This window comes from Megascapheus bottae, chromosome 10 (genome assembly GCF_031878675.1).
Source record: "Megascapheus bottae isolate mThoBot1 chromosome 10, mThoBot2.hap1, whole genome shotgun sequence".
NCBI classification, from domain to species: domain Eukaryota; kingdom Metazoa; phylum Chordata; class Mammalia; order Rodentia; family Geomyidae; genus Megascapheus; species Megascapheus bottae.
The window spans coordinates 41,392,291-41,411,533 of NC_143518.1; the positions used below are offsets into that span (position 1 = coordinate 41,392,291).

The 19,243-nt window shown below is 53.4% G+C and overlaps 2 protein-coding genes across 6 annotated transcripts in view; one reads left to right on the forward strand and one right to left on the reverse strand.

The window, feature by feature from the left end:
• The window catches only part of Pi4kb (phosphatidylinositol 4-kinase beta), a 39,388-nt gene extending 35,856 nt beyond the window's left edge, over window positions 1–3,532 (forward strand). For 2 of the 4 annotated variants that reach the window (XM_090341017.1, XM_090341018.1), the window contains 4 exons: window positions 800–932; window positions 1,441–1,561; window positions 2,196–2,258; window positions 2,648–3,532. In XM_090341017.1, the coding sequence (XP_090197143.1) occupies window positions 800–932; window positions 1,441–1,561; window positions 2,196–2,258; window positions 2,648–2,829 (499 nt within the window). In that variant the 3' untranslated portion in view covers window positions 2,830–3,532. The remainder of the gene's footprint in view (window positions 1–799; window positions 933–1,440; window positions 1,562–2,195; window positions 2,259–2,647) is intronic. The other 2 variants (XM_090341019.1, XM_090341020.1) reach the window with 1 other exon arrangement.
• Window positions 3,533–3,712: 180 nt separating this feature from the next.
• Znf687 (zinc finger protein 687) lies at window positions 3,713–12,917 on the reverse strand. 2 transcript variants are annotated; one of them, XM_090341015.1, is made up of 9 exons: window positions 12,794–12,917; window positions 7,354–9,461; window positions 7,030–7,208; window positions 6,249–6,425; window positions 5,977–6,139; window positions 5,494–5,820; window positions 5,261–5,373; window positions 4,957–5,089; window positions 3,713–4,827 (listed from the first exon to the last, which is right to left on the reverse strand). In XM_090341015.1, exons 2-9 carry the CDS (start codon window positions 9,442–9,444, stop codon window positions 4,330–4,332), a joined length of 3,681 nt encoding a protein of 1,226 aa, XP_090197141.1. In that variant the 5' UTR covers window positions 9,445–9,461; window positions 12,794–12,917; the 3' UTR covers window positions 3,713–4,329. The 2 variants fall into 2 exon arrangements, with proteins under 2 accessions (XP_090197141.1, XP_090197142.1); XM_090341016.1 differs by lacking the exon at window positions 12,794–12,917 and adding an exon at window positions 12,588–12,626.
• Window positions 12,918–19,243: the final 6,326 nt, after the last annotated feature.

The window sequence follows — 19,243 nt, forward strand, 5'->3', positions numbered from 1 at the left end:
ATTCCTCTGTACCACATACATAGAAAAAAGCCCTAAGTGGTGCTGAGGCTCAAAGTGGTAGAGCTCCAGCCTTGAGAAAGCCCAAGGAGCATGCTCAGGCCCGAGCTCAAGCCCATGACTAGCAAAAAAAAAAATTTTTTTTTGAGTAAATAAAAAGAATTTAACAAATTACACATAGAACAGGTAAATCTGCCTTGTATGGAGGCCTCCCACTTAGCAAAGTGCTTGGCTTCTGTTGACAGTTGACTGCTCCTCCTTTGTTTCTGGACTTGCTACTAGATTGGGTGTGGTCTGTATGCTAGAAGATTTCTGGGAAACTGGAATAATCTTAAACTTTCTTTTTTTTTTTTTTTTGGTCGGTCATGGGACTTGAACTCTGGGCCTGGGTACTATCTCTGAGCTCTTCAGCTCAAGGCTACCCCCTTACCCCTGAACCACAGTGCCACTTCCGGTTTTCTGTTGGTTAATTGGAGAAGAGTCTCACATTCTTTAGTGCCAGGGCTGGCACTGAACTGCAATCCTCAGATCTCAGCCTCCTGAATAGCTAGGATTACAGGTGTGAGCCACCAGCCCGGCTTCTTAAACTATTTTTTTTAAATTAATTTATCAATAGCAATTTCAGATCCCACAGCCCTTAGTAGTTCTTTTTAGACTTTCTTTCTATTAACTAAGGTCTAGGAAATTGGAGCCAGAGTTATACACAGGAAGGTATCATGGCTGAGTACTCCCTGCCTGTTGTCCTCTGACCAGTGTATTGCATCTTGAGGTCCTTACTACTCTTGCCTCTTTCCTTTCTCAGGCACAATGGAAACATCCTTCTGGATGCAGAAGGCCACATCATCCACATCGACTTTGGCTTCATCCTGTCCAGTTCACCCCGAAACCTGGGCTTTGAAACATCAGCCTTTAAGCTGACCACTGAGTTTGTGGATGTGAGTCAGAAAGGAGGTGGTGCCTCCAGGGTCACTGTATTCTTTCTCTGTCATGGGAAGAAAACTGGTGGATTTCCCTGAGATTCAGGAGGAACAGAACGGAAATGATAATGTCAGGATGAGGCAAGATTTCCTGGGAGCGTCCTGCTCTTGTAGGGGAATGAGGAAATAATAGAGTTGGCCTGGTTGCTCCAAGAGAGGAACTAGTTTTCATCGTATTATTATTATTATTATTTTGGTTGGCCCTGGGGCTTGGGTGTTATTCCTGAGCTTTTCTGATCAAGGCTAGTACTCTGCGACTTTGAGCCATTGCTCCACTTCCGGTTTTCTGGTGGTTAACTGGGGATAAGAGGCACATGGACTTGTCTTACCTGGGCTGGTGTAGCCTCCTGGGTAGCTAGAATTACAAGCACGAGCAACCAGCACCCAGCTGAGGAAGGAGTTCTGAAGGCCCTTGGGACAGGATTGCACCTGCCAGGATCTCTTTGTTCACATGCTTTCCCGCTAGGTGATGGGTGGCCTGAATGGTGACATGTTCAACTACTACAAGATGCTGATGCTGCAAGGGCTGATCGCTGCTCGCAAACACATGGATAAGGTGGTGCAGATTGTGGAGATCATGCAACAAGGTGCGGCTGGGGAAAGCCCAGGTCCCAGGGCGCCTCAAGATCCACTCAGGTTGGGGCCCTGGAACTTAGCACTTCAAGGAAGTTGATTCCACTGTAAGATTCGTTACCCTGAGGATTTGTCTCTGGCCCAATGTTCCCGTTTTCCTCCAGAACCCTGGCAGAGCAGGGTCTCAGGAGGGATGGAGGAGGCAGCAGGAAGGACTTCTTAGGCATCCTCAGGGAGGGCAGGCCTAGTTTCTGGCCCTTCTAACCACCCTGTCTACTGTTGAACATTTGTCTCCAGCTTTTGCATCCTTTTGCTAACTCAGGTGTTTGTATTCAGATTCCTCCCATTCCATTGCCCTGGCCTCAGCCACCCTAATATGCCACCTTCCTTTTCATACTATTCACCTGTCCTGCCCTGAGTTTTTCTTTCTCATCTTTATATCTATTACTCACTTCCTGGTTGCCTTTACCCCTCTAGTTGTTCAGTCAGCTTTTCTGGGCCCTCCTCCTCCTCCTCCTCCTCCTCTTCTTCCTCCCCTCCTCCTCCTCCCCCTCCCCCTCCTCCTCCTCCTCCTCCTTCTCTCAAGGCTCCCGGTGTACACCAGATCTGAGCTACCAGTCTCCTCCCATCCCTACCCCTACCCCACAGGTTGTCGCCGTTGCTCAGGAGCATCCCCGTCTGGCCCCGTGATGACGGTGGCCCAGGTCATCTGTGAGTGTCAGACGTAGCGTAGACAGAGTCCTGCAACCAGATAAGTGTGCAGGGCCCATTCCCAGAGCCTCTTTCCAGCCTTCCTTCCCCATGGGCCCGAAGCCTCTGCTCCCTCAGCCCTCGCTACTGGGGGAGATGGTGTGGGCTCTCATCCCTCCTCCGCCAATATGCCCTCACTTACAACGGGCTAAGAAGAGTGGGGTGAAGATGGGCTTAAAACAAGGCCCCCACCGACTGCTGCTCTCTGTACCAGCGCACTAGCACCCCACCATCAGGGACTTTGGGGAGGGGAGGAAGGGTACTTCAGATAGCCCTGACTGTGCATTTCTGGTGGCGGTCACTTCTGACTTTCCTTCCTATCCATCTGTGATTCCCTTCCCCACCCCCAGGTTCTCAGCTGCCTTGCTTCCACGGCTCCAGCACCATCCGCAACCTTAAAGAGAGGTTCCACATGAGCATGACTGAGGAGCAGCTCCAGCTGCTGGTAGAGCAGATGGTGGATGGCAGCATGCGGTCTATCACCACCAAACTCTATGATGGCTTCCAGTACCTCACCAACGGCATCATGTGACACTCTCGTTCTCAGGCCCAGCAGTAGTGGGGGGCATCCATGGCGCCCTCCCTGGGAGGGCCCTTGTCGAAGAAACCCCAAACCATGAAATCCCACCTACCCAACCATCCACCCAAGGGAAACGGAAGGCAAGAAATACAAAGGATCATGTGGTAACCGTGAGAGCTTGCCAAGGGGCGGGAGAGCCAGCCGAGGGGTCCAGACTTGCTGGGGTTCCTGTGCCCTCTGCTGTGTCAGTATCACCACCTGACAAGACCCCAGGACTCACTGCCCTCCAGAGAACAGATGAGGAGGGGCACCAGGGCCTTTTTTCTCCTCACCAGGGTAGGATCTGAGGCTCTTTCCAACAGGCCATCTTGAATCTTTTCTGGGCCCCAGCAAAGGGAGAAGAGTGGGTTCTTGGTACTTAGGATTTGATCCTATGGTTGGCCTTCGGCCATGCTGCTGCCCAATTCTCCCCTTCCAGGGACTGACCCCTAGCCAGAGTTCCCCTTGGTAGGTGGACTCTGACATGGGTTCCTGAAGTTGCTGAGCTTCCCTGTCATGGGGGTGAGGAAGGGAATCACCACACCCTCCAGCATATTGAGGGTATTGGCTTAGCCATGAGGAATTCCTTGCCCTCACCCTTCCTTACACCCAGGGAAGTGGCTCTCGATTTTTTATTTTTAATTTTTGTCTGAAATAAAGTCCTTAGTTAGCCACCTGTGTCATATCTGAGTTGTTCCCTTCTTTAGGGGTGGGAACTGCATCCAAGATTCAGAGGACACCACACACAGCAGGTGGGAAAGCTTGCTTGAAACCACCTCCCCATTCTGCTTCCACCCCCTCCCGGTGGTCAAGTCCATTGTCCAAATCCTACAAAAAGAGCAACCTGAATGGGGATTAAACCACGAGCAGTTTTAATGGTCCTGTTTTCTCCCACAGTTAGTATTATTATCACAAGAATGAAGGATTCCTGAAAGCCTGTCTCCTCCTCTCCCTGGACCCCCTTTGACAGGACTCAGCCCCACCAGCCTCCCAGCTGAACTCCTGGAGCAAAAAAATAAAAGGCACTGCAGAGTGGGGGAGGTGTGAGTGCCAGGGTGCTGGGGCAGGACCTAGCCCAGAGAACCAAATCCTAGTCTGCCCTGAAGGAATTCCGGAAGGTTGTGTCCAGCCCCCACCCCGGCCACCAGTCCTTCCTTGTGCCTGTCGAGCAGGCTTTACCAAGGTCCCATCCTCAGTCACACACTGAGGGTCTGCAGCAGGAACATAATTAGTGTTGGGTTCAGAAAGAAGGAATGGAAGGCCCATTTGACTAGGACCCAAGGGCCAAACCCGAGGGAGGGGAGGTCACAAAAACTACAATCCTCAAAAGCTTCTTCCTTCAGGATTGGAGAAGTTGTACAGAATGTGAATGTTAAATCCCCCAGCCCAGGGAGTGGGGGCAGCAGCAGTGAAAGCCCAGCTCCCTGCCCAAGGGGAGGAGGAGGGGAGGGCTGGCCAGTCCCAGCCTGGGGCCTAGTTATCCCCACTGCCCCCCTGCCGAGCCCTGATGAAGGCCATGCCGTGCGTGCGGAAATGGGTCTTGAGGTGGAGTGGACTGTCACAGCTCTTGCCACAGACCTTACAGGTGAGTGGGCCTCCCGAAGCAGGCGCCAGTGACTCTCCACCCTCCACGTCAGACCGTATTGGGGGAGCAGCCTCTTCCTCCCCATCCTCCAGTCCCAGGGCACTGGCTCTACCCATACCCCGTTTCTTCTTATGGCTGATGAATCGGTGCCGGCTCAGGGAGCCTGGGGAGGCAAAGCACAAGCCACAGTCCAGGCACTGCTGGGCTCCATCATCCACCCTCAATCCCACCACGAGGCTTTGTTCCACTGAGCCACTGCTCCGATAACGTGCAGGACCCTGGCCACCTGACCCAGGGCCACTCCTAGGGGACTTGGCTGGCGGTGTTGTGCTGTCAGGCTCCTCACTGCAAGAGTCAGAAGACTGACGGCGCTTCCGTCCTGGTCCCTGGAGAGGAACAGGAGACATGGGGCCTTACCACCAACCTCACTCTGGTACCCTCACCCAGCTTCCTGAGACCAGAGTCCGCACCCTCTGGTCTCCTACTCATCTCAATACATACTGGCCTCTGCCTACCTGGGCTCTGGCACCAGAACCTCGAGCCATGGTACTCCCTGACTGGACCCCCAGGGGCAGGCCGTGCCGGACCTGGACGTGTTTCTCGAGGATCAGGCGGCTGCTGAAGGTGCGCTTTCCCTCTGTGCAATACCTAGAATGGGAGAGGACAGACCAGCACCACAGGTAGAACTCAAAGGCCAAGGCACACAGCACCTCTGCCAGAGCAGAGGGGGGCCTCAACTGTTCACCCCCTTAAGGAAGAGGCAGGCAGGAAAGCACTCTTGGGTTCTTGGGCTGGAAAGGAGTGGGAGGCAAAGGTTACCTGCATGGGTAAACTCGCTTGATTCCCTCGTGATTGACCCTGACATGGCGCCTCAGGCTGGGGGCAGAGCAGAAGGAGCGCTCACATAGACGACAGGGGAACTTCTTCACTGACTAGGAGAGCAGAGGGTGAGAGATTTCAGAGCCAGGCTTAGGAGCCCTGCCCCATTACCACACAGCCAACCATGGGGCTTCCTAGCCCAGCCTAGGCCAACCCAGCCAGGGCCCACTCACTTTGCCATGCTCCTTCTTCATGTGAGCCACATATTCGTCCCGCTCAGGGAACCAGGAATGACAAAGGCCACAGGTCCAGCCTCCAGGTCCCCCACCCCCACCTTTGACCCCTTTGCTTCCCAGTTCCCTCCTGGGCCGTTTGGTGGGGCGAGGGGGTGAGGGAGAGCTGGGCGGCTCTTCTTCTGAAGATGAAGATTCCTCAGTAGCAGGGGCTGCCCCTTCCCCAGTCACAGCCAGCTCCTCAGGCTCTGTCTTGGGAGTGAGAAAAGAGCCTGCACCCCCTTTCCCAGCAGTATCCTCCCCAACACGTCCAGACTGATGGGTGTTCTGTGAAAGACACAAAGCAGGTGGCTGTTGTGGGAAAGGACTGATTTTGCCGAAGTCCTCCTGTCCTGTCCCTACTGCGGGAGGGCTGTGCAGACCTAGTCCATGTCAAGCAATCCAGCTAAGCACCCGTTATCCCCTCGCTCTTGGTGCCTATACCTTGAGATGGTCCAGCATGGTCCTTTTTTGGGCGAAGAGCAGAGGACAAGACGGGCACTTAAAAACACTGACGCGCTGGGGCATCAAATGTTGGTCGAAGTGTGCGGAGAGGAGGGGTTTGTGGGTGAAGACTGTGTCACACATGGCGCACTTGTAGATCAACCTGTAGGCGGGAGGGACAGTGCAGACATCAGGAGGGAACAGGTGGAGCCCCTCCCTCATCCTACCCTCCCACCTGCCCCTCCCCTCCACGCCCTCTCGCCAGGCCTCACTTGGCTTGCTGCATGAGGAAGCTGGGATGCTGGGTGTACAGGTGGGCATGGGCGCTGGGGCCAGACTTGAAGGCCATGGGGCAGATGGGGCACTTGTGGAAAATCTCACAGTGTGCCGCCTGGACGTGAGACTTGATGGAGTTCACACCTCCAAACACCACTGCGCAGCTGGGACACCTTGTGGAGGAAGTGTAAGGCACTGTGGTGAGGCGAGGGCCACCCCCAGGCCCACATCCCCACCTGAAACTTATCCTCCTAGATCTGAGGAGACTCCAGCAAAGAAATCAGCAATGGAGCATGAACAAGCTAGAAAGGCAAGGGCCGGGAGTTTGGCCTAGTGGTAAGAGTGCTTCCCTAGCATGCACGAAGACCCGGGTTCAATTCCTTGGTACCACATACATAGAAAAAAGCTGGAAGTGGTGCTGAGGCTCAAGTGGTAGAGCTCTGGCCTTGAGAAAGTCCAAGGACAGTGCTCAGGCCCTGAGCTCAAGCCCAGGACTGGCAAAAAAAAAGAAAAAGAAAGGCAAGGGGTTGCGATGGGCTCCATGGCAAAGCACTTGCCTAGCAAGTAAATGTCTTGGGTTAGATTCTCACTACCAAAAAAAAGGCAAGACCAAAAAAAAAAAGGGAAGAGCTAAAGACCCTAGGGAAACCTGAGGCTGTCACTCTGGATCACCTGCTCTCCCCCAGGGACTCCGAGGGGAAGAGAGAGGTGGGCTTTGCTTGAGGTCATCTAAAAGGAGGGCCTGAAGCTCAATTGGGGGAGAAGGGTACAAGGTACCTGTATCCTACACGGCGAGAGAAATGCAGACAGGCCTCCTGCAGATGGGTTTGGAAATTGGCCTGCAGGAAGTTGCCTCCACACTCAGGACAGACGTGGGGGGCTCGGTTCTTGTGTGTGCGCTGATGAGCGCTGAAGCTGCATCGGTTGGGGAGCATCATGGGGCAGGAGGGACATATCTGTTAAGGAGGTTAAACAAGGTTAGGTAGATGAGGGAGCCATAATCTCCATTATTTCTCCAAACCAAGCCCCAATGCCTTCCTAGAGCCTATCTTCAGTGTCTGCTGTCCCCCCCCCAGAGAAGGGCTGGGAAAGTCAACTCACATTGCTGGCGGCCCCAGGTGCAGGGGGCCCCAGCTGCTGGAAATGGGCTGCCATGCCAGCCTTGTCCCGGCACTGTTCCTTGCACTCCAGACAGCGAAAGCATGTGTAAGTGGAGGTGGCAGGGACAATAGGTGGCTCTGTGGAGAGTGGCAGCACAGGGGCTTCAGTGGCAATTGTAGTAATGGCAGAGGCGGTGATGGCCCCCTCACCCTTGCCCAAGATAGACAAGGTCAGAGGTCCAGGAACAGATGGCACAGCCACAGGCAGCAGGGGTGTGATGTCTGGCTGCCCCACCATCTGATCAAGGGCTACAGGTCGCATGACTAAGTGTGAGCACTGCATGACAAGCCCCTTGTCCTTGTGCTCGCGTGCATGCAAGAGTAAGCTGCATTTGTTGAAGAAGACCAGACGGCGGACACAATGGTTGCAGGTGACCTCGATGCGCATGCTCCGGCGGTCGTAGTGTCGTGCCAGGCTCTTCTCCAAGGAGAAGGCGTCCCCGCACTCGAGGCAGCGGTAGCCTGTCGGAGGCAAGGCCAGTCCAGCCTCAGCTGGTGGACTTAGGTTTGGTCTATAGGCAGGCAGCAGATTCTTGCTGTTGAGGATTTTGTTGAAGGCCTCCACCAGACTGGACTGAGTTCGTGAGATCACTGTGCTACTTGCTGTACCTGGAGCAGCAACAGGCTTTGAAGGCTGCACCATCATCACAGAGGTACCATTTAGCTTCTGTCCCAGCCCTGCTCGTACATCAGCCTTGGACAGAGCTTGGGGCACCAGGCCTAGCACATTCTTAATTATCTTAGGGCTGGTGGCAGTTCCCCCAGGCAGAACCACAGCTTTTCGAGCCACACTAGCTGCCATGAGCATGGCAGTGCTGGCATTCTGGATGGTGGCCACAGGCAACACAGTGCCTTTTAGTCTAGTGCCATCACCCAATTGTACACTCACCACCTTTGGACCATCAGGGTTTGGAGTGATAGGAGACAACTTCAGGAGGCTGGCTTCTGCCAGGAAGGCCCCTTCAACCAAGGGGACAGGAGGATCAGAGTCAGAGGGGACCCTGGTTACAGTCCTTGTGATATTGCCACAGGATGTTTTAATGGTCTTGATCCGTACTTTAAGGGGCCTGGAAGAGTTGGAGGAGGCAGGGGAGTCATTGCTGTCCTCATCTGCAGCATCAGCGCCACTAGAGGGGCTCTGGGGACTTCTCAGGGGCGATTTTTCCACTGGCTCCTCATCTTCTTCCTTGAAGGGCTTACAGCTGGGAACTTTGGGGGAGGCAGGTGGGCTCTGATGCCCTGGAGACTGTTTAAAGGAGGAGACCCCAGCAACCTGGGTAGGTGAGGTACTGGATGGGACTCGTGTGGCTTCGGCACTGCAGCCTGAGCCTCTCTGGGTTAGGCCCTGGGAATGACTAGGGCTGCAGCTTTCCTGCTTCAGGGTCCCCAGTGGCAGGGAAGAACTAGGTGCGACAAGGACTGGGCTCTTCTCTGGGGCTAGCTCAAAGGAAGAAGGGAAAGGAGGTGGGGTCATGTCCCCATCCTGAGGGGGTGAAGGTACAGGAGGCAGCGGATCCGGGTGCTCGCCCGGTTCAGGTCCAAAATGAGCAAAGAGGTCCAAGGGAGCTTTGCCTTCCATAGTTTTGTCTTTCCAGGTATCCCCAGTGGGAGGAGCAGGAGAACCGGGGGCTTCTGGGAGGGATGGCTCAGGCACACCAAAGCCATTTTGCATGAGACAAGGACCCACAGTCCCTTCCTTAGTTGCCTCCCCAACTGGCATCTCTTCCTTTCCTGAACCCCCAGCCAGAGTCTCGGGCTGCTCAGGACACACTGTGTTCTTGACAATGACGCTGACTATAGAAGTGTCCACTGGCGACAGCCCATGGTCAGAGACTGGAATTTCAGAGTCATCTTCAAGAGCTGCTGTGGCTGCACCTTCAGTTTCACCTCCTACATTGGGTCCTGGCTTCCCTGGGCCCCCTGGCCCCTCATTTTCTTCAGACCCAGAATGGATGGCTTCATTCGCATCAATATCAGGAATGTCAAAGGCAGCAAGAAGGTCATCAAAATCAGGGGTCTTCATGTCCCCCATAGCAGCACACCCCAGACCTGGTGAAAATAGGAAGAGAAAGGAGAAACTGACATGTGTAGAATAGAGACCTTAGCCCTCCTCCTTCAGGATCTCCAAACTCAGCCCCTCCAACTTGATACATCTTCACCATATTACAAGATCCCAGAGAGCCACTGAGGGTGCCAAACCCCAAATCAGTTGGCACATAAGAGCACTAATAGAGAAAATAAGAAAGAGAGATTCTCAGAAATATATAGAAGTTAGACACTGATGACATCTGTATATAGAAGTTAGACATCTGTAATCCTAGCTACTCTCAAGAGGCTGAGATCTGAGGATCACAATTCAAAGCCAGCCTGGGCAGAAAGACTGAGAGACTCTTATTTCCAATTAACCACCAGAAGACCAGAAGCAGAGAGAGTTGTGGCTCAAAGTGGTAGAGTGCTAACTTAGAGCGAAATAGCTCAGGAATGGCGTCCAGGCTCTGAAATCAAGCTCTACAACTGACCTCCCCCCCAAAAAAAAAAGAAAGAAAAGAAAAGAAAAGAAAAGAAAGAAAGAAAGAAAGAAAGAAAGAAAGAAAGAAAGAAAGAAAGGGGGCAGTGTGCTTGCCTAGCATGCACGAAGACCCAGGTTCAATTCCTTGGTACCACATACATAGAAAAGGTCCAAAATGGTGCTGTGACTCAAGTGGTAGAGCCTTGAAGAAAAGCCCAAGGACATGCGCAGTCCCTGAGTTCAAGCCCCAGGACTGGAAAAAAAAAAAAAAGAAAAGAAAAAGAAATACAGGGGAAATCAGTGAGCAACTTGGTTTAATCTAGCTCCTCCCTCCTGTGTTCAACACAGAAAACCACTAGTCACCAGTATTATTAAAGAGAAGGACTGAGACAGTGCTCTAGGTCTAAGGGTTTATTTGTCAATTCACTCTTCATGGGATTTGGTGTTCATAGAGATTTGAAAAGCCATCCATATAAAATGCAAAGACTAAAGCCAAGACCTGGGATATTTTTCCAGTTTAGTTTTATCCCAACGCTGTTCCATAAGCAAATGCCTGACTTTTACTATATGAAAGAGGGGACAGGTGACTTATCTATCACAAGGTTATTCTAAGCACATGAAATTGTGAATATGAAAATCAGGATACAATCTATTATCCTGAGCCAAACAAGTACATGTGAGGCCAAGGAGAAGCAGGGAAGGACCATCCATTAGACAACTAGGCCTGGGGTCAGAGACAAGAGTCAGGGTCACATAAGGTCAGAGGCGAACACCTGTGGCGACCAGAGGCATCTGAAAATGAACTAGGAAGACAAAGATAGAAAGAATATGACACAGGAACAAAAAGAAACAAAGAAGAATGTCAGAAGGGGAAAAATGGTGACAGCAGCCAGGTCACAAGGGCCTCGCTCCTCTCCGGTCGCAAACACCTGCTGCTTGCTCACCTACCTTCCCCAGAGTGCCTCCTCTCTCCTCCCCATCTTGCTCTCTCAGGTCCCAAACTCTAGGGTATAAGAATATCGAGCACAACTGCCACAATGAGGAAAGCTGGTTCCCTTCCCCTGTCATTTCTGCTCTTGGTGTCCTCAACCAAGTCATCCCCCTAAATCAAAGTTGATCTTCCTTTGGCAACAAGAATCTAAAAAATTTCACTCCCCTTCTCCCCCCCCAGTGTAAACACACACAAACACACACACACACACACACACACACACACACACACACAACTGCAAGAACTTATGGGACATTTAACAAGAGGGCAAGCTCTTCCCAGTTCCTCCCCATTAAGAGTTTCTGTATCTAGAAAGAACCAACTGAACGAGTCCATCTTTACAGTCCCTGCCCAGGGTGCAAGCCATTTCCCAGGGCCAATTCTCTCACCTCTTTCCATCCTTCAAAACCTGGATAGTCCCAGCAGGTGAAGGCTGGCATTGCTCAAACCAAGGAGGGGGTTAGGGAAATAGGTAGCAATTACAGGAGGAAAAAGGAGTCCACCCTGCACCCGCCCCCCACCTTACTTAATTCTGCAGACTCTGGGTTCAAACAAAGACCTTGCCTTGGCCCTGATCAGTCGCTAGGGCCCTCCTTTGCTTGGGTCCCTTCCCACAAGGAGAGTCCTGGGCTATCCTCCATTCCACCCCCAGCAAAGGGGGCTGGTGGAGCATGGGCCACTGCCCACTATAAGAAAACACCTGCTAACTTGCCTTTTCTAACCATCTGCGTCTCTGGCGTTCCAGTGACTTAGAGGTCATCCCATCGCCACCTGGAGCAAACAGCCGTCCAACCAGTGGAGGCTCCCCAACTCCAAAGCGCAGGCCTTTCTGCGGCTGCCGTGCCGGGTCTCCGGGGCTCCCGCCTCGCCCGCCCCTTCTCCCTGTGCTCCTCAAAGCCACAGGAGAAAGGGCTTAACAGTCAGGGGTGAACACACCGGGGTTGGGTAGCCCGGGGCCAGGGCCTGCTGCGCAAAGGGCAAGGGGCCGGCCGGGCGCCTGGCCGGGGGCGATTATTGTGGCCAAGCCGGGCAGCGGGCGGAATTAAGTCTCTGCCATCTGCCGAGGGCTGGCGCGAGGAGCCAAGTCTGGGGATGTGAGGAGGGGACGGGATGTACGGGGGCGGGGGGGAGGGGGAAATAAGCTAGCGGGGAAACTGAGGCGGGCGGCATTTCTTCCACTTCCCCTCGCCGCCAAGTGAAGACAGGGCCTTGGCCAGGCCAGGCCCTTCGGAAGCTGCCGCGCAGCACCTCGGGCGCTGAACTACCAGGAGTTGAGGACGGGGGTGGGGAGGGAGGGGGGAATGGCGCAGGGAAAGTGGGAAAAGGGGAGGGGGCCGTCCCCGCGTGACTCCCAGCCCTGCGGTCGGGGTCTGTCCCAGCTCAGATCGCGCCCCCGCCCCTCCGAGCGCGGACGCCGGGGAGTGATGCCGGCGCGCGGCGCCCCCCACCCCCGGCGCCAGCCCGAGCGCGGCCGGGCCCGGCGCTGCCCCGCGCCCAGTTGGGATGCAGGCTCGGCGCGAGCCCCGGCGCGGCTCCCCCGCCCCCATCCCCGGGCACGGACACCATTTTAGGTCGCGACATCCCGCAGCCTGCAGTCCCCGGACTGCACTTCATTGCCTCTACGACTATGGGGCGCCGGGACTTGGGGGTCCCTGGCCCTCCTTTCCACGTTTACCTGGCTAGGGATGGTGCTTTCAACAAGCTGAGAGTTTGGACCATCCGCCCCAGGTGATGAAGGCGGTGTCGGGGCCTTCCTAGAAGCCGCCCCAGGGGGCGGCGCGGAGAGGGGGGTAGTTGACCAAGTGGGGGAGGGGCGGGGGCATCCACCCGCCCCCCCAGGGGGCGGAGCCAAGGGCGGGTATTTACCCCAGGCATGCTTACTTGTTCCGTTTCCAGTGCGGGCTCAGACCCGGCGGTTTCGACTCTGCTGCAGCCGCCACCGCTGCTGTCTCCGCCGCCGCCCTCCCCGCGGCCACCGCTACTTCCTGCTTCTCTCGGGTTCGGCCTCCTCTCTCCCTTGGCTCCCTCCGCGCTCCTGGACAGCGCTGCCCGCTTTCATACTCGCCATTGGCTACCATCTCTGTCACTCAGTCCCGCGCCCCGCCCATCTCCGCGCTGGGTTGGCCTTAAGTACTGCCGCTCGGAACTAGCCCCGCACAGTCCTCTTATTCTCATTGGGCCGGGAGGCCTAGGCCTCCTGAAGAACACTCTTCCCATTGGCTACTCTGGAATCCACCTGCCCGCTCTGCGCATGTCTACAGCGATTGGGCGCCACGACTGTCGCTCTCGAAGAAGCCAGCCAGATGCTCGGCTTCCCGACGGGAGGGGCGACTATCCAGGTGCGTGTCCGCCCCCTCACTCCCATTGGCCGCCCGTAGCTGGGAGCTGGGGCTCTACAGAACCCTTGGTTTGCGTGCGGTGAGCACGCTGAGAACCTCGCCGACCCCCGGTGGGACCGAGGTGCCGAGACCTGCTCGTGCCTTTTTCCTCCAGCTAAACCCGCAGGTCCGCGGCGCGGTGCAGCGGTCAGGAAACGAGACGCCACCCCAAACATTACGTCACTGGCTGGCCCGCGCCCCGCGTTCGTCCCCGGGAATCGTCCTAAACTCTGGGGAGATTAGACAGCTCCTCCAGCAGGCCAGCTCCTCCCTAGACCTCGGCCCGCGCCTGGCGTCTAGAACGTGGGAAGGAATCGGGACCTGGCGCGGGGACCGGCTGGCGAACCGGAAGTCGGGGCGGTGACGTGGCCCGGACCATCGCCAGAGGGACCTAAAGGACGCGCACTGACGGGGCTCCTGCGCGCTGGAAGGGAGGGACCCCGGGCGCACTGGGCGTCGAGGAGCTCCTGACCCCCTCCTCCGCACGGATTGAGGACAGCATGCAGCTTGAGCTTTCCCGCGCCGCGCGGCCCCTCCTCCGGGGGCGGGGAGAGGGCGGGGCTGGGAGGGAGACGCGCGGCTCGCCCGCCGCCCCCAGCCCGCGCGCCTCGCGGAACCCGCGGCCGCGGCTGCAGCCTGACGCCCGGAGCCGGCCCGAGCTCTCCGCGCCCGCAGCGGCTCCCAGTGGCCGTGGCTTTCACTTGTAATTTCCCAGCCCTGGGGCTTGAACTCAGGGCCTGGGCACTGCCCTTGGACACTTTTTGCACAAGGCTGGCGCTCTGCCAGTTGAGCCACAGCGCCACTTGTGGCTTCTTCTGTGTATGTGGTTCCAGGGAATCGAACCCCGGGCTTCGTGCATGCTAGGCGAGCCGGGCCGGAGCGCGCCAAGAACAAGCTGAGGCACGCTTCCACTGAACTATATCTTCTAAGGAGATTTGGGCTCGTGCCTTAGGGCCCATGGACGTTTGAGGATTCTCAGGCTCATTCGCGGTTTATGTGACCATAAAGACGGCATGGAATTGTGTGACAGCTACTAGATGGGGATGTGGCGCCACCACTTACCATAAGACCACTTTGGGCAAGTCACTGAACTTCCCTGAGCCTATATTCTAAGGGGAAAAAGGTGGATTATAATATCCACCTTAGGCCGGGAGTTTGGCCTAGTGGTAGAGTGCTTGTCTAGCATGCATGAAGACCCGGGTTCGATTCCTCAGTACCACATACATAGAAAAAAGCCGGAAGTGGTGCTGAGGCTCAAGTGGTAGAGCCCTAGCCTTGAGAAAGTCCAAGGACAGTGCTCAGGCCCTGAGCTCAAGCCCAGGACTGGCAAAAAAATAAAATAATATCCACCTTGGTGAGATTCTTTGGGGGGGGGGGTCATGGGGTTTGAACTCTGGGCCTGGGCACTGTCCCTGAGCTGTTCAGCTTAAGACTACCACCCTACCCCTTGAGCCACAGTGCCACTTCCGCTTTCTAGTGAGTAATTGGAGATGAGTTCTTTAGTGCCCAGACTGGCTTTGAACCGTGATCCTCAGAGCTCAGCCTTCTGAGTAGCTAGGATTACAGGCATGAGCCACCATGCCCAGCTTTGGTGAGATTTTTATGCGGAGGATACAAGTTTAGAATGTATACAAAGCCTAGAGCTGGTGGCTCCCATCTGTAAATCCTGACCTCTCAGGAGGCGGAGAACCAGGAGGATCATGGTTAGAAGCCAGCTTGAGGGGCCGGGAGTTTGGCCTAGTGGTAGAGTGCTTGCCTAGCATGCACCAAGACCCGGGTTCTATTCCTGGGTACCACATACATACAGAAAAGAACTGGAAGTGGTGCTGTGGCTCAAGTAGTAGGTAGAGCTCTAACCTTGAGGAAAGCCCAAAGACAAAAACAAACAAACAGAAGCCAGCCTGAGTGGACAAATTAATGAGATCCTCTTAGTTCCAATTAACCAGCAAAACGCTGTAATTGGAGCTGTGGCTCAAGTGGTGAGGTACTAGTCTCTTTTTTTTTTTTTTTTTTTGCCTGCCCTGGGGCTTGAACTCTGGGCCTAGGCGCTATCCCCGAGCTTCTTGGTGCTCAAGGCTAGTACTCTACCACTTGAGGGTTAGTGCAGCTTCTGCTTTTTGAGTGGTTAATTGGAAATAAGAGTTTCATCAGGACTTTTCTTCACAGGCAGGCTTCCAACTGTGAGCCAAAGATGTCAGATGTCAGGCTTGAGCCCCTGGTGCCTGGCTTGAGGACTAGTCTATTTTGGGGGGAAGGGGATGGAGGGAGGGCACTCATTGGGCTTGACCTCTAGGCCTGAGTGTTGTCCTGTGCACTTCAGCTCAAGGCTAGCAGTCTAGCACTTGAGCCACAGCACCACTTCTGGTTTTCTGGTGGTTATTTGGAGATGAGTCTCGTGGACCTTCATGCCCAGGATGGCTTTGAACCATGATCCTCAGATCTCAGCCTCCTGAGTAGCTAGGATTAGAGGTGTGAGCCACCAGTGCCTGGTGAGTACTAACAAGGCTTGATTGAGCAAGAAAACAAAAACAGGGCAGGGAGCTTGGCCTAGTGGTAGAGTGCTTGCCTAGCATGCTCAAAGGCTCAGATTTAATTCCTTGGTACCACATACATAGAAAAAAGCTGGAAGTGGTGCTGTGGCTCAAGTGGTAGAGCTCTAGCTTTGAGAAAGCCCAAGGACAGTGCTCAGGCCCTGAGTTCAAGCCCCAGGACTGGCAAAAAGAAAAAGAAAACAAAACCTAAGGGACAGCAACTATGCCCTGCTTTCAAGCCCTTGTACTGGCATACACACACAGAGAATGCACAGAATGTACATCTGTGGGCAGATGGGATCCGTGCAGCCCCTCCCCACCATGTTTCTTACACTACTTACAACCTCTGCTTCAGAGTGCTCTTCCTTCTCTGAACAACTAAGAGCTTCCTACCGAATGTAACGAGCTCATATTTCCTTCCCACTCCTCTGGGTTTTTCTATACAATTACTGCTCATGTACATATATTAGGTACAAGAACCTGTGATTAGAACTTTATATGTATAGATTATTAATTAACTCACTTAATTCTTACCACAACCCTGGCAGATGCATTATTAGCATTATTAATGTATAGAGCTTACTGAGGAGACAGGCACAGGCAGGCAAGGTTAGGTGACTTATTCAAAGTTAAAAGCAGTAAGTTAAAAACAGTAAGTTAAAAACTTAATGTTTTTGTTTGTTTGTTTGTTTTGTTTTTGCCAGTCCTGAGCTTGAACTCAGGGACTGAGCACTGTCCTTGGACTTTCTCAAGGCTAAAGCTCTACCACTTGAGCCCCAGCACCACTTCCAGCTTTTCTATGTATGTGGTACTGAGGAATCAAACCAGGGTCTTCATGAATGCTAGGCAAGCACTCTACCACTAGGCCAAACTCCCAGCCCTAAACACTAAATGTTTTAAGGACCCCCTGCTAAGATGATTTTGGGCAGAAGTTTGTTCTTCAATGGAATGCATTATTCATTCATTTAAGGTGTTTTGTTTTGTTTTTTTGGTCAGTCATGGGACTTGAACTCTGGGCCTGGGCTCTGTCCCTGAGCTCATGGCTACCACCCTACCCCTTGAGCACAGTGCCCCTTCCAGTTTTCTGGTGATTAATTGGTGATAAGAGTCTCAGGGACTTTTTAGTGCCCAGGCTGGCTTTGAACCTCAATCCTCAGAGCTCAGCCCCCTGAGTAGCTAGGATTACAGGAGTGAACCACTGTGCCCAGCTCAAAAAACTGAATTTTGTTTTTTTTCCAGTTCAGGACCTGGGCAATGTCCTTGAGTCTTTCCTCAAGGCTAGCACTCTACCATTTGAGCCATAAGTACTACTGCCAGCTTTTTCTGTGTATGTGGTACTGGGGAATCGAATCCAGAGCTTCATGCATGCTAGGCACTCTACCACTAGGCCATGTTCCCAGCCCCTTCCATGAGACTCTTATCTCCAGTTAACCACCAGAAAACTAGAAATGGTGTTGTGGCTCAAAGTGGTAGAGCTTTAGCATTGAGCAAAAGAGCTCAGAGATAGCACCCAGGCCCTGAGTTCAAGTCCCATGATGGCCAAAAACTAAAGAAATACTTAAGTGCAGCCAATATTTAGCAATAGTTAAGCACTACTTGAGTCATTGGAGTGAACAAAGCAGACAAGAATCCCTTAGCTAGGAACCAGTGACTCAGATCTATATTCCTAGATATTCAAGGGGCTAAGATCTGAGGATCATGGTTCAAAGCCAGCCCAGTTTCCTACATTAAGTAGGAAAGTCCAGGAGACTCTTTTTTTTTTTTTTTTTTTTTGCCAGTCCTGGGCCTGAGGTCAGGGCCTGAGCACTGTCCTTGGACTTCCTTAAGGCTAGAGCTCTACCACTTGAGCCTCAGCACCACTTCCAGCTTTTTTCTATGTATGTGGTACCGAGGAATTAAACCCGGGTCTTCGTGCTTGCTAGGCAAGCACTTTAACCACTATGCCAAACTCCCAGCCTCCAGGAGATTCTTATCTCCAATTAGTCACCAAGAGGCCAGAAATGAAGCTGCAGTTCAGTGGCACTGGAGGACCAACACACACACACACACACACACACACACACACACACACACACACACACGGAGTGAAAATTAATGTAAAACAATGACTTTTAGTTAACAAATTACCAGCGTTTTGTAGATCAGTGAAAACAAATGTGCCACACCAATGTTAGATGTTAACTGGGAATGTTTAGGGGAGAAGATAATATGTGAACCCTATACTTTCTACCCAGTTTTTCTGTAAACCTAAGTGGTTCCAGCAAGCAACATATGCTACGTTCACAGCAGCATTTCAAAGCAGGAAGGAAGACAGGAAGTTTGGGAAAGTTGTAATGTTAGATGGGGGGATGAGTGAAGGCCTCTCAGAGGCTGCGAGGGAGTGAACCATGCTCCCGGTCATGACATTACAGAAGGGAAAAAGAGTTACAAAGTATGATCCAGAGAAATCAGTAGGTAGGGCTGAGCCAGGTCATGGGGTGACCTGGGGGCTATTGGAAAGTATTTGGTATTTTCTCAGAGAGGGCTGACCCAGGCATAGTGGTACACACCTATAATCCCAGCATTCAAGGAGGATATAGTAACCCGGTACTGGTGGCTCACACCTCTAATCCTAGTTCTCAGGAGGCTCAAATCTGAGGATCGAGATTCAAGGCCAGCCTCGGCACTAAAGAACCTGAGACTCTTCAATGAACCACCAGAAAACCAGAAGTGAGGCTGTGGTTCAAGTGGTAGAGCAGTAGCCTTGAGCTGAAGAGCTCAGGGCCAGTGCCCAGGACCAAAGTTCAAGCCCATGACTGACCAAAGGAAAAAAAAAACCAAATACGTAGTTCAATGACAGAGCACTTGTTTTGCACATACAAGGACTGACTTTCCCAGCACTTGAGAAACAAAGAAAAAGAGAGATTAAGGAAGACTATAGGCCCAGAATGTGGCTTAGTGCTAGACTGCTTGCCTAGCACTACCTGCCTGCACAAAGCCCTAGGTTCGATTCCTTGGCACCACATACATAGAAAAAGCTGGAAGTGAGCTGGGCACAGTGGCTCACACCTGTAATCCTAGCTACTTAGGGGGCTGAGATCTGAGAATCGAGTTTCAAAGCCAGCCTGGGCACTACAGACCATGAAACTTTTTTTTTTTGCCAGTTCTGGGCCTTGAACTCAGGGCCTGAGCTCTGTCCTTGAGCCACAGTACCACTGGCTTTTTTTCTATGTATGCGGTACCAAGGAACCAAACCCGGGTTTTCATGCAGGCTAGGCAAGCACTCCACCACTAGGCCAAAGGCCTATCCCAAGACCACGAGACTCTTATCTCCAGTTAAAACCAGAAGTGGTGCTTTGGCGCATGGGGTAGGGCTGTAGCCTTGAGCTAAGAGCTCAAGGACAGTGCTCAGGCCGAGTTCAAGCCTCTGGACTTGGGGAGGG

Excerpts from the sequence above, each read along its gene's own strand:
- Znf687 (XM_090341015.1), bottom strand. The coding sequence starts at position 9,444 with ATGGGGGACATGAAGACCCCTGATTTTGATGACCTTCTTGCTGCCTTT. Across the intron at positions 5,821-5,976 it reads CCATGCTGGACCATCTCAAG|AACACCCATCAGTCTGGACG; the intron begins GTATAGGCACCA and ends TGTCTTTCACAG. Across the intron at positions 5,090-5,260 it reads AAGCGAGTTTACCCATGCAG|GTATTGCACAGAGGGAAAGC; the intron begins GTAACCTTTGCC and ends CTCCCATTCTAG.